The sequence below is a fragment of the Natrix helvetica genome (assembly GCF_964273705.1).
Source record: "Natrix helvetica genome assembly, chromosome: 2".
NCBI classification, from domain to species: Eukaryota; Metazoa; Chordata; class Lepidosauria; order Squamata; family Natricidae; genus Natrix; species Natrix helvetica.
In genome coordinates, this window is record NC_138552.1 from 201,042,953 (window position 1) to 201,057,429 (window position 14,477).

General features: G+C 44.5%; 1 protein-coding gene across 2 annotated transcripts in view; it reads left to right on the forward strand.

The window, feature by feature from the left end:
* Positions 1-14,477, forward strand: part of ARFGEF3 (ARFGEF family member 3) — a 98,919-nt gene that overhangs the window by 19,360 nt on the left and 65,082 nt on the right. For both annotated transcript variants that reach the window (XM_081940557.1, XM_081940558.1), the window contains 3 exons: positions 12,131-12,199; positions 13,016-13,138; positions 13,461-13,503. In XM_081940557.1, coding sequence (XP_081796683.1) covers positions 12,131-12,199; positions 13,016-13,138; positions 13,461-13,503 — 235 coding nt within the window. The remainder of the gene's footprint in view (positions 1-12,130; positions 12,200-13,015; positions 13,139-13,460; positions 13,504-14,477) is intronic.

A 14,477-nucleotide genomic window follows, 5' to 3' on the forward strand; every position in this document is an offset into this window, starting at 1 on the left:
ACAGGTTGCGTGGAGGGCTGCGACCCACCACATGTTTAATGGACCCGTGTCCCTCCTGGCTGGTACTGGCATCCTGGGAGGTGACACGAGGCTGGCTCCTGGGCCTGGTGAACGCCTCGTTGGGTGAGGGGTCCTTACCAACCGCCTTAAAAGAAGCGGTGGAGAGGCCCCTACTCAAGAGGCCTTCACTTGACCCGATGGAGCTAGCTAATTATCGTCCAGTCTCCAACCTTCCCTTTTTAGCGAAGGTTGTAGAGAATGTGGTGGCACAGCAATTTCCGCGGCACCTTGACGAATCCGAATATCTAGACCCACGCCAGTCCGGCTTCCGACCCGGGCACAGCACGGAGACGGCCTTGGTCGCGTTGGTTGATGATCTCTGGAGGGCCAGAGATAGGGGTTGTTCCTCTATCCTGGTCCTATTAGACCTGTCAGCGGCTTTTGATACCATCGACCATGGTATCTTATTGCGCCGGCTGGGGGGGATGGGAGTCGGAGGCACCGTTTTGCGGTGGTTCGGCTCCTACCTCTCCGACTGGGCGAAATGTGTGTTTGCAGGGGGGCAGAGGTCGACCCTGAGGCCACTCACTTGTGGGGTGCCACAGGGGTCGGTCCTCTCGCCCCTTCTGTTCAACGCATATGTGAAGCCACTGGGGGAGATCATCCGTGGTTTTGGGTTGAGTATCATCTGTACGCTGATGATACTCAGCTGTACATTTCAACCCCAAACCACCCCAACGAGGCTGTCGAAGTGATGTCCCGGTGTTTGGAAGCCGTCGGGGTCTGGATGGGGGACAATAGACTCAAGCTCAACCCCTCCAAGACTGAGTGGCTGTGGTTACCGGCACCTCGGTTCAGCCAGTTGACTCCATCACTGGCCATAGGGGGCGAGCAATTGCCCCCTGTGGAACGGGCGCGCAATTTGGGCGTCCTCCTAGATGCCCGGCTGTCGATGGACGACCATGTGGCAGCCATGGCAAGGTGGGCGTTCCACCAGGTTCGCCTGGTGCGCCAATTGCGCCCCCTATTGGATCGGGACGCCTTACGCACAGTCACTCATGCGCTGGTGACGTCCCGTCTGGACTACTGCAATGCTCTCTACATGGGGCTTCCCTTGGGACGCGCCCGAAGACTACAGCTAGTCCAGAACGTAGCCGCGTGGGCCATCATGGGGAGTACTAGGTACTCCCACATAACACCTCTCCTGCGCGAGCTGCACTGGCTGCCTGTGGTTTTTCGGGTGCGTTTCAAGGTGTTGATTACCATCTTCAAAGCGCTCCATGGCACAGGACCTAGCTATCTGCGGGATCGCATCCTGCCGCACACATCCCTGCGACCAATTCGCTCTCACAGGGAGGGACTTCTCCTGGTGCCGTCCACCAGGCAATGCCAACGGGCGACGCCTAGGAGTAGGGCCTTCTCTGTGATTTAGTCACTCTAAATCGCTGTTGTAAAATATTTGGCATTCCCAAGTCCCCGTTTAAAAGTGCTCCTTGAAATTCCACAATCCTGAATCTAGTATTTTAAAGGGGATATATATTCATTTGGGCATTTGAAGAATATGAAATATTGCATTCTGAGATTTGTAAGTGTCACCTCTGAGGCAATTTCCCATTGCAGAACCAAACTAGCTTTATACCGAGTAATCAATTTGATCAATTCCAGACCAGGTATAGCAAGTCTGCTAAGAACAATAGTACCATTCATGAAAGAAAAGCAGCTCTGGTTGGCTCTGTTCAGTAGCATTTACTCGATGGGGAGGGACAGAAGAGTCAAAATGGCAGAACACAGCAACACAGTCGTCTTTTTTTATATGCCTTGATAGCACATAGATATCTAAATTGTGGCCTTCAATAATGCTGCTCCAAATGCCATTTTGACACTTTGATTACTCACGCGGAGATCGTGCTTGTTCCCAGTTGTGGTTGTTCTTCATATTTTTAACCATTTTTAAGGGTTAACTTTATTGGGCTAGGTAATGTGACCTTCAGGTCCAATTAATTTTATTTAATTAATTGCAAAATGTGCATGGTTTTATATGCTTTGGAGCTATTAACATTTAAATTTTTCTGCTAAATGATCATTATGAGAAAGGTGTAGCATTTTGTGCTGGACCCATAAAGAGGCAAGTTACTTTGAAACTGTGAAAGTCTGTATAAGCTATCATTTCTCTGTGGCTTAAGAATATAGTGGCCCTGGTAACAAGCTGCAGTCAAAAAATAAAAAAAAAAATCATTTTACTAGCCATAAAAATAGATATTAATTGCAGGAGCAATACAAAATATTATTGATATTTGGCTGGCCAAAATTGCCTGTTACATGTTTGCATCAAAATTGCACATCCAAAACCAAACTCTGTTTCAAATGTATTTATCTGGGTTTGATGAGATAAAAGCCAGGAGAACAATTCTTGTAGCCCTTGGGAACCAGTTATATTTCTTTAAAGTTCCATAAGAGAATTGTGTTACATAACAAAAAATAAGAATTTTTGTCACTAACTTCTTGAGAACATTGTGACTTCTTTGGAATAAGCTGCAGGATCCATTAGGTAGCAGTGCCAGTTGCTCTTCTGCTTTTGTGTGGAAAAACTGAAGAAGCCTGATCCCATCCAAGGCAACCTTATGGAGATCTTTTTCTTAAAACAAACCCACAAAACCAGCTGTCTTATTTTCATCTATGAATGTTAACAAAATGGTCACTTGGGGCTGGAATAGGAGATGATTTCTGTTTCCTGTATTCATTTGAATGGCCTGGGTCAAGAACAAGACATCTCTGCTTTCTTCAATTTTAGGAAAAAGCAGAATATCATGCTTTGAACACCTTTTTTTTGTCTCAGCCACAGGCATTTCATATCTACAAATGACAATAAAGTCAACACGCTACATTTTTCTTCTCTTCCTCCACCTTTTAAAATATTGCATTATCCTAACACTGATTAAGGAATTTTATACCCAAAGCCAGGGATGACTATTATCTTCTTTCTGCTGTTCCTAAGCAGACATTTTTCTTGCTTTAGGCTGATATCTGTCTTAGCCCAGTGGATTAATGCATTCCTTCTTTAGGGAACATCCAATAGATCACATGCTTTACAGTTATTCCATGCCTGTATAAGAGTTTGTCTAAACGTTTAAGCATCCATCACTCTGAATAATTGTTTCTAATCACTGGAAAAACCATTTCACAGCTCCAGTGCTTCATAGAAAGCTCTGTGTTTCTCCTCTTCATAATTAAACATATCGTGCTGTGTATACTGAAGGAGTATTTAACCCTTCTAAATGTATACATATTTCCCATTTTATTTTGCTTTTTTTAGTGGGTGGCACAAATGTGTTTCAGTCAGAGGACTGAATCTAATTTTAATAATTATATTGTTAAATTATATTGCCTTTTCTAGACATTGGTCTATACGTATTATCTGTAAAGGTATCAGTTTAGAGATCCTTGGGAATAACATATGGAAGTATGCCAGAAAATAGAAAATTAAAATTGCTCTCCCTTCCATCCAGCACATCTATCCAGCAGATGAAAGTGGTTCGTTGCATTCAGCATATATAGGATTACAAATAGTATTTGTAAACAGTGGAAGAAGCCTCTGAATAATGTGGAATAGTCCAGGGGTGGGTTCCAGCTTCTTCTACTGCCAGTTTGCTCAGGGACGCACTTTGGGCGTGGGTGCGCTTGATGTGTGCGACGCGCGCAGGCGCAGTAGGTAAAAAATGCTTCTGCTCATGTGCGGAAGCAAAAAACAAGATAATGCCACCAATAGAACCAGTTTGGGGGCGTGGCTGGCTGAATTACTACCTACTCCACTGAAGTGATCCGAAGCAGTAAGAGCCCACCTCTGTGCAAGTCAGAGCAAGTGTGCAGGTGCAAATCTCTTGTTGTCTCCTTTACTGTCTGAGAAGTTAGAGAAGATCTCTTCTGGGCCCATTATGTAGTTGTGGGCTGTGTCTTCTCTTATCTGACCATTTCCTATGCATTATCTCTTTGCTCCCTGTATCAGGGTCTTTCTCATATACCATTACATCAAATTATTGCAACAGTATTTTATCCATGTTCCACTGTGGTAGCTTCCTGGCACTAGAAAAATATTTATTCTGAGTAGATGTAGTTACTGTAGATAATATGCGACCTGTTACTTTGTAGTTAACTATTTCATTTAGCAGTACTGAATTCATATCAGCTGCTTGCCACTGCAACAGATAATCAGGTAAACACGGGGGAAAGGATTAGAAATTTGGGGCAATAAATTTTGCAAGAGTATTCAAACTTCATATACAGATGGTATGCTTTTGAGCAATATGTTCTCCTATAACAGGTTTTCATGTGGTAGAGATTTCTTAAAATTGTAGTTGGGTTATTACTCTCCTCTCCCTCCAAGGCAGTGACGTGCAGTGAGGTTTATGGCTGGTGAGGCACTGACGTCATCTCAATCTTTTTATTAAAATGCCTTTGTAATACAGGGTTTTTTAATAATAATAATACTTTATTTACAGTCACAGACCAAAACACGACCACTACAAAAGAGACACAGCAGCCAGTCACCAAAAGCCCAACTAAGGGAGGTTACAGCTCTCTCCTCTAATGGTCACAGCTCTCAAGAAAAACCTGGAAACCTGAGAGGTGATGTACGAGGAGACATCCCCAAGGCAATGCACAAACAAATCACAGCCATCAGGTCCAGAAGGGACGATTTCAGGAAGAGACAGTAACCTAGATCTGTCCGCGCTATACATAGAGCAAAATAGAAGGACATAAAAGGATCCGTGCCGTTTTGTCCATCCTTGCGCGTTTCGAAAGGGTGGCGGGCAAGAGCGTATCGTCGAGGACCATATGCGGTGACCACCAGTGGCCAGCAACAAAAAAAGAGATTTGGGGGGAGCAAGGAGCTGAGGAGTTCCTTGTTGTGTTTTTCACAAGGGAGGACAGTCCCTCCAAGGGGGGGGGGGGGAGAGAGATGATGATGATGATGACAATTAAGTATCAAAAACCTTTTGAGTTTGACAATATAATACGTTATCCAAAATTATAAATAATCTTATTTTCAGATGCATTTTTTTGCCATCTGTTATTTTCTTTTTAAAAAATCAGACTTGCTTCCAATTTGTGCCTTCTGGCAAAGTGCAGTTTTCTTGGCAAGAAATCTAGCTTGCCATTGCTTTCGCATTGGTCTGAGAAAGATTGTTTGTTTGTTTGTTTGTTTCTTTCTTTCTTTCTTTCTTTCTTTCTTTCTTTCTTTCTTTTCTCTTCCTTTCTTTCCCCCTGATTTGTTTCCCTCTCTTTTCTCTCTCTCTCATTCTCTCCCTTCAGTTCTCTTTCATTTCTCTCTCCCTTTCCCCCTTCTCTCTCTAATTTGTTTCCCTCTCTTTTTCCTCTCTCCCATTCTCTCCTTACAGCTCTCTTTCATCTCTCTCTATCTTTCTCTCTTTCTCCCCTTTTCTCTTTCATCTCTTTATTGCGCGTGCAAGCAAAATACCCCAGGATCATGGTGGTGGGGACAGCAACTCCTTCCGCTGCACTGTGGAGAAGAGCCACGCTGTGCAGGAGACTCCTCAGCGCTAGACTCAGGTCAGCGCGAGCCACGGTCCCATTCCCCTCCTTCCTGAGCCTTCCTTTTCCCTTTTACATTTTTTTCTTTTCATGATGAGAGCGGTGAGGCTGTGCCTCCCCTGACTGCACGTCACTGCTCCAAGGTTTCTAAAAATAACTGTGATTCCAGATTGAATAAATTGAAAGATTGACAGCTTTGCGAATACAGAATGCTTTATTCCAGGACAGCTATTTTGAAAATAACAAGAATACAAATCCTACAATTTTAATCTGAGGGCTGTAACAATTTCTTGAGACTGCAAGTTACCTGCTGAACTGAAATGTGTGGCTGTTTTAGAATACTGGGTGTTTTTTTTTTTACATTCAGCAATTGTATTTTGAAAATGAAAAATTCAATTTATATTAAGTGTTGATTGCCAATATGCAAGTGCTTGAAAATACTGCCAGTTGTAGGAATATAGCTTTCTATTTAATAAAATCTGATTTTTTTTCTCTTATTGATTTGTAGAACCCATCAGGGTGATATTCTTTTCCTTGGAAGCCAAAAACAATATTTTCTCTTTTATGTCAGAAAGCTCTCCAGCTGTGATTAAAATCTACAATGTTATCATGGCCTCTCAGTACTGGAGGGAACTTTCTTCTGAGCATGTGCAAGACAGGAATCCAATATTGTTTACTTAAAACAAAACAGGGTTTAACTGACCACATTTTAAAGAAAGTTACTTAAAGTAACTTCCATTCTCTTCCCGGTGTGTAAGCATCTATTTTATTCTCCATGAAGCCCAATAATACAATAACCTTATATCAGTATCTTTTCAAATATTCAGATTTGAATTGTGCAGAGTAGGACTTTAGGTTGATAATTGATAATGGAAAACAGTCTCTTTTAAGGATATAAAGAGGCAGCTTCACTTTGCATTTTAGGACCTATCTCGACATCTTTCTGTTTACTCAGGGATATAAATTCTGCATCTCTTCAGGATGGATGAAAGAAATATTTACCCTCTTCAGATTTTGTCATTTAATGCCTGATGTTAGGATCCTGCTTTCACTGTTTTACTGAATCTTAGCTGTGGTTTTAAGCAGAAAGATGAGCAGTGTGTTTTATTTATGCTTGTTAAGAGTTATTCCCCACCTTCCTTTCAGGAGCTAACGGCGATGTACATAGCATTCTCCTTCATCTTTTTATAGAATAGCCTTTGGGGTAGATTAGAGAGATTGACAGCAGCTTGCCCAAAGTCACTCACTGACCTTCCAGGATTGTCAGTGAATAATAGGACAATTTAAACAATCATGCCATCATTCATCTCTACAATGTGGAGAGGTTAGCCCTGTAATAGCGAACCTATAGTACACATGCCAGAGGTGGCACGCAGAGCCCTCTCTACTGCCACCTGTGCCACAGTAGTGGGATTCCCTTACCTTTGTTACCGGTTTGCCAATGTGAGCACTCTCGCACAGAAGATCGCATATTACATCACGGCGGATGGGCGGAGCCTTCAGCAGCCGCTGCTACCAGTTCGCAGTAAGAACTGGCTGAAAACCACCTCTGGTGTGCCATTGCCACATGTCAGATCTCTGTGGCGTTTCTTTCGTGAGCTTCTGTTTCCCTGTAAATGACAAACAGAAGCTCACGAAAGAAAAAGATCTTACCTCTTGCCACACTGCCGTTGTTGGGATGCCCTGCCTCCCGCTGGCCAGCTAGTCTTTGGGACTCTGTGCATGTGCCCGCACAGTTTGGGCACTCAGTGTCTAAAAGGTTCACCATCACTGGGTTAGCCCCATCCCTGTTAACTTTCTGTAAGTCTCTCAAAACATGGTTATATAAAGAGGCCTGGGGATCCCAAGGGAAGAATAAGTTGCTGAAGTGGTCCCATTGTTAATATTTGTTGATCTCTCCTTGCCTTTTAACCATAATGTTAATATTTTTAATTGATGTCTGTTTTTTACTCACGAGGGAGGCCACACCCTGGACCTTGTTTTTGTCTCTGGCCAGTGGACGAGTGATCTGGGAATAGGGGATCTAGACACTATTCCCCTGTCATGGTCGGATCACTCACTTCTCCGGCTGGACTTCCCTGGTGCTACCCCCCGCCGCGAGGAGGCGGAACTGGAAGGTATTAGATGGTTCCGCCCCAAGCGCCTGATGGAACCGGATAGGTTCCAGACGGAGCTTGGGCCACCTCCTGTGGACCTGACCCGCCCCCGAGTGGAGGACCTGGTAGTCGCATGGAATAGTGCGACTACCGGGGCCCTAGACCGGGTGGCGCCTTTGCGGCCTCTCCTGCGGCGACGAACCACCCTGGCACCTTGGTTTACCGAGGAGCTAAGGGTGATGAAACGCCACAAGAGACGCCTAGAGAGTCGTTGGAGATCCTCCCGTTCCGAATTTGACCGAGCACAGGCACGAGCCTATTTGAAGACGTACCTTGTGGCATTAAGAGCGGCCAAACGTCAACATTGCGCCGCTCTTATTGCGTCTGCAGATAACCGCCCTGCCGCCCTGTTTCGGGTGACCCGTTCCCTCTTGTTTGAGAGACCACGGGAAGCCCCACTACAGGGCAGAGCAGAGGAGTTTGGGAATTATCTACAGGACAAAGTCGCTCAAATCCGGATGGGATGGACCCCCTTCAGTGGTTCAGTAGAGACGCCCGCTGCGAGTCTTGAGGGACCGCTTTGGGAGGAGTTTGACTCGGTTGCCATCGAGGGTTTGGACAGGTTGCGTGGACGTCTGCGACCCACCACATGTTTATTGGACCCGTGTCCCTCCTGGCTTGTACTGGCATCCTGGGAGGTTACGCGCGACTGGCTCCTGGGCCTGGTGAACGCCTCGTTGGGTGAGGGGTCTCTACCGGCCGCCTTGAAAGAGGCGGTGGTGAGGCCCCTGCTCAAGAAGCCTTCCCTGGACCCAACGGACCTAGTCAATTATCGTCCAGTCTCCAACCTTCCTTTTTTAGCGAAGGTTGTAGAGAGTGTGGTAGCACAGCAGTTCCCACGTCACCTGGAGGAAAATGATTATCTAGACCCGCGCCAGTCCGGCTTCCGACCCGGGCACAGCACGGAGACGGCCTTGGTCGCATTGGTTGATGATCTCTGGAGGGCCAGAGATAGGGGTTGTTCCTCTATCCTGGTCCTATTAGATCTCTCGGCGGCGTTCGATACCATCGACCATGGTATCCTGTTGCACCGGCTAGAGGGGCTGGGAGTCAGGGGCACCGTTTTACGGTGGTTTGGCTCCTACCTCTCTGGTCGGACGCAACGTGTGTTGACAGGGGAGCAGAGTTCGACCCGGAGGCCACTCACATGTGGAGTGCCACAGGGATCGGTGCTCTCGCCTCTCCTGTTCAACACATATATGAAACCGTTGGGCGAGATCATCCGTGGTTTTGGAGTGGGATATCATCTGTATGCTGATGACACTCAGCTATACATTTCCACTCCGAACCACCCCAATGAGGCCGTCGAAATGATGTCCCGGTGTCTGGAGGCCGTACGGGTCTGGATGGATGGCAACCGACTAAAACTCAACCCTTCCAAGACGGAGTGGCTGTGGCTTCCGGCCTCCCGGTTCAACCAGGTGCTTCCATCTCTGGCCATCGGGGGCGTCCAACTAGCCCCCATGGAACAGGTGCGCAATTTGGGCGTCCTCCTGGATGCCCGGCTGTCCATGGACAACCATGTAACAGCCGTGGCAAGGGGGGCGTTCCATCAGGTCCGCCTGATGCGCCAATTGCGCTCCTTATTGGACCGGGATGCCCTACGCACAGTCACCCATGCGCTAGTGACGTCTCGCCTGGATTACTGCAATGCTCTCTACATGGGGCTTCCCTTGAGATGCACTCGGAGACTACAGTTGGTCCAGAACGCGGCCGCGCGGGTGATTATGGGGAGGACTAGATACTCCCCTGTAACACCTCTCCTGCGCGAGCTGCACTGGCTGCCTGTGGTCTACCGAGTGCGTTTCAAGGTTTTGACTATGATCTTTAAAGCGCTCCATGGCACAGGGCCTAGTTATATGCAGGATCGCATCCTGCCCCACACATCCCTACGACCAATTCGCGCACACAGAGAGGGACTTCTCCGGGTGCCGTCCGCCAAACAGTGTCGGGGGGCGACACCCAGGAGCAGAGCCTTCTCTGTGATGGGCCCAGCCCTGTGGAATGACCTCCCCCGCGACATCAGGATTACTTCCGACCTCCGCTCCTTCCGTGTACAGCTGAAGACCCACCTCTTTCAATTATCCGGCCTGGCTCAATCGCAATCGTAATCTTCCCATTCCTCCAAACTGTTTTTAAACTGTCCGTAAATATTAATTTTTTGGGTTTTTACAATTGGGGTATTTTAAAGCTGATTTTTAACTGTCTATTGATGTAATTTGTTTCCTCCTCCGTGTATGTATGTGTGTTGTATATGTATGTACGTTTGGTGTTGTTGTTTATGCTCCATTGTACGCCGCCCCGAGTCCTACTTGGAAAGGGAGCGGCTAATAAATCCAAATTTATTATTATTATTATTATTATTTTACATTACTGTGTTACTGGTGTTTTTTTTTAGTGTACAACACCCAGAGTCACCATTTGTGAGATGGTAGCAGGGGTGGGTTCCTGCCAGTTCTAACCTCTTCTATAGAAGAGGTTCCACAAATCTACAGTGCCGTTTAAACTGGTTCCAGCTCCCTCCCCCTGCCCATCCGCACATCATCAAGATGAAGAGCGAGAGGAGGAATTCTGGGAGTTGAAGTCCACAAGTCTTAAAGCTGTCAAGTTTGAACACCCCTGGGTTTTTTTTTCTAAATGGTTAGGGGTGTAAGGGTCTTGTAACTTGACAGCTTTAAGACTTGCACACTTCAATGCCAGAGTTCCTGAGCCAACATGACTGGAGGAGGAATTCTGGGAGTTGAAGTCCACATGTCTTACAGCTGTCAAGTTTGAACACCCCTGTGGGTTTTTTTCTAAAGGGTTAGGAGTGCAAGGGTCTTGTAACTTGACAGCTTTAAGACTTGCACACTTCAATGCCAGAGTTCCTGAGCCAACATGACTGGAGGAGGAATTCTGGGAGTTCAAGTCCCCAAGTCTTAAAGCTGTTAAGTTTGAACACCTCTGGGGGTTTTTTTCTAAAAGGTTAGGGTGCAAGACAACACAAGGGTCTTGTAACTTGACAGCTTTAAGACTTGCGTGCTTCAAATGCCAGAGTTTCTGAGCCAACATTTTGGTTGCTAAGCAAGAGCGTTGTTAAGTGAGTTTCACCACATTTTACAAGTTGGCCACGCGCACCCAGTCACATGGCCGGCAAGCCATTCCCACCCAGTCACATGGCCGGCAAGCCACTCCCACCCAGTCACATGGCCGGCAAGCCACTCCCACCCAGTCACATGGCCAGCAAGCCACTCCCACCTGGTCACATGGCCGGCAAGCCACTCCCACAAAGCAGGCCACACCTACAGAAGAGGTTTTAAAAAAAATTGAAACCCACCATTGGGATGAATGAATGAATAACAACTCATTATATGCTCCTTTGGATTGTGGCCTGGGGCTACCAATTCCTGCAGTGACATTTATATTTCTAATTATAAATAACTCTGAGGCATAAACAATATATAATGATTTTTGTGTGAAGATTTTGAGTTCACACATTTTGTACATTCTTTATGAAATGCCAAATGCACAGCTAGCTGACACTTGCTACACCAATTATAAATTGACAATATCATCCAAAGTATTTCACATTCAGCCATTGTTAGAATTTGCATTCAGAAAAGTAGTAGTAAGTACCACAAATCATGCCAATGGATGTCATTGAAATTAATTCCTTTTTTATGGTGGAGAGGATTTTTTTCTATTCCATTTGTCTCCTTCCAAGAGCATGCTTGAATAGGATCTACATTTTCACTTGCTACATGCAGATGCATTCTTAATTTTCTCAGATTTCTGCACTGCAGTCATTCAGTAGCCTTGCAAAACAAGACATTTGTCATATTTGTCCTTTGTAGCTCATTTCATTGATTTATAGTGTTACAAAACTGTTTTCGCCCTGTAAATTTAATTAATAGTGTGGTAGATATACTGTTTAGCAGATATAGTTAATATTCCTGGTTGCCACTGTAGATCTTTCCCCGTTAAATGTTGGATCAGAATGGTCTTAAAATATTCATAATTTTATTCTTGGCACTATAAACTTTTTCATACTTTTTCTGGATGCGCTAGGCAGCAGCAGTTTGCATAATCGCTAGCCAGTATATAAAAGTCTTATAAAAGACTGGTGCAATTATTGTCAAGACCTTTGAGTGATCTTTGAATGGTTGCCTTTGTTTGGATTGTATTACTTTTATTTTTATTATTATTGTATTGTGTTGTGTTGTGTTGCACTGTACTACATTGCATTGCATTGTTTGTGGAGTTCTATTCTGGCTTTAACATTATGGTCCTCTATGTGTTGTATGATTTTTGCAGTCAGATAACAGACAAATATGCTGTATACTTGCTTCTAAATTGACGTTCATCACTTTCGACCATTAACATGTTTTAAATTGAGAGAATCATCAATTCTAAAATTCTTTTGTGCTGTATTTGTTTAACTCTAGGTATTGCTTTGCATAACATACACGCCAACATTTGAGTTGAATGGAAGTTCTGTACTTAAGATTGCTGAAGTGAGTATCCTCTGTCAGTTGGGAATGAAACTTGAGCTGTTTAATAAAACAATGTGTGTTTTTTTTCATTCACAATGTTAGATTTATGTCAGTCATGTATCTCTAATGCACGTAATTGCTTTGGGAGAAGTTGTTATTCCCTCCTCACTCTCTTGAACTCTTCCAAGCAAGCAGCTTCTATCAAAAGTTTTTTTTAAAATACCTAGATACCAAAATGTGACTGCTATTAGTTTTCTGTTTTATATATATTATAATGAAATGAGACTTTAGTACTCAGTTCTATAATAAGATAAAAGAAAGAGACAGAGAGATGCTAATATGTATGAGAGATATCTGGAATAGTGATCCATGTCTACTATAGGTAGTCCTCAACCTATAACAATTCACTTAATGATCGTTTGAAGTTAAAACAGCACTGGAAAAAAAGTGACTTACGGCCATTTTTCACACTTATGACCATTGCAGCATCCCCATGGTCATCTGATTTATGTTTGGATATTTGACAGCTGACTCACAGGACAATTGTTGTATCCTGGGGTCATGTGATCAACTTTTGCAAGTCAAGCCAAGTCAATGGGGAAACCAGATTCACTTAACAACTGTGTGACTGACTTAGAAACTGCAGTGATTCACTGAACAACTATAGAAAGGAAGATCATAAAACAGGACAAAGCTCACTTAACAAATGTATCACTTAGCAACAGAAATTTTGGGCTCAATTGTGGTCGTAAGTTGAGGACCTCCTGTACATTATCTTCTAACCAGTGTAATTGTATTGCTATAACAGTGTTGTCTCTTTTTCTTTTTCCCAAACAGGTTTGTATTGAAACTTATATTTCCAGTTATCACCAGCGGAGTATTAATACAGCTGTACGGGCAACCCTTAGCCAGATGTTGAGTGATTTGATTTTACAATTACGGCAAAAACAAGAAAATACAGTGAGTCAGTCAGGCATCTGTAATGGGACTGGTCTTTGCTACTTATGCTTAAGTTAGAGTTGGTGTAATGCTCCCAAAACTGAATTTGTAAATAGGTTTTTACAAAATATTAAATCCTAGCACAAAAAAAAAGTCAAGGTAATTTTTACAGGCTCTGACATTTTCCTCTGGATCAAGTTTTATCTAGGCTAGACAAATATGGACTTCTTTCTGCTTCAGGAGCAAATTTCTACAAATTGTAAAGTAAGAGATTTGTCTAGAGTAACATTGCGACTTTCGTTTTGTTTGTGTTATTGACAGTACATCTATTCTTCTTTGATAGGTGACCGAAAACCAAGGAGTTCTTCAAGGTTTCAAGAATTCAGGTATCAGTTAATTAATTTTGACAAAATGATTTATTTATAACTTTTATATTTATGCAAAATTGTGGTGTTGTTTCAAAGACTGGAGGCACTTTAACTTTAACTTTTAACTTTTATTTGATTTCTAGACCGCCCCTCTCCCAGAAGGGACTCGGGGCGGTGTACAGTCATAATAAAACAGTAAACATACATAATATAAATATAAATAAATATAGGTGTGGCTGGAGGAGGTAGCAGTAGTTTACTGTACAATAGTTAAAGTTAGATTAAAATTTAGGAATTTAAAAATACATTAAAAACACCCCTAAAAACTTTCCCAGAATAAAAATATTTGCCAGGAGGTATAAATGGGACTATAAATGGGCCAGGCCAGCTAATTGGAACAGGTGGGTCTTAAGTTTCTGTCGGAAGGAGCGGAGGTCGGTAGTAGTTCTAATATCGGGGGGGAGGTCATTCTAGAGGGTTGGGCCCAACACAGAGAAGGCTCTACTCCTAGGCGCCGCCCGTTGGCATTGCTTGGTGGACGGCACCTGGAGAAGTCCCTCCCTGTGAGAGCGAATTGGTCGCAGGGATGTATGTGGTAGGATGTGATCCCACAGGTAACTAGGTCCTGTGCCATGGAGCGCTTTGAAGATGGTAATCAACACCTTGAAATGCACCCGAAAAACCACAGGCAGCCAGTGCAGCTCGCGCAGGAGAGGTGTTATGTGGGAGTACCTAGTACTCCCCATGATAGCCTGCGCGGCCGCATTCTGAACTAGCTGTAGTCTTCGGGTGCATCTCAAGGGGAGCCCCATGTAGAGAGCATTGCAGTAGTCCAGACGGGACGTCACCAGCGCATGAGTGACTGTGCGTAAGGCGTCCCGATCCAATAGGGGGCGCAATTGGCGCACCAGGCGAACCTGGTGGAACGCCCCCCTTGCCGCGGCTGCCACATGATCATCCATCAACAGCCGGGCATCTAGGAGGACGCCCAA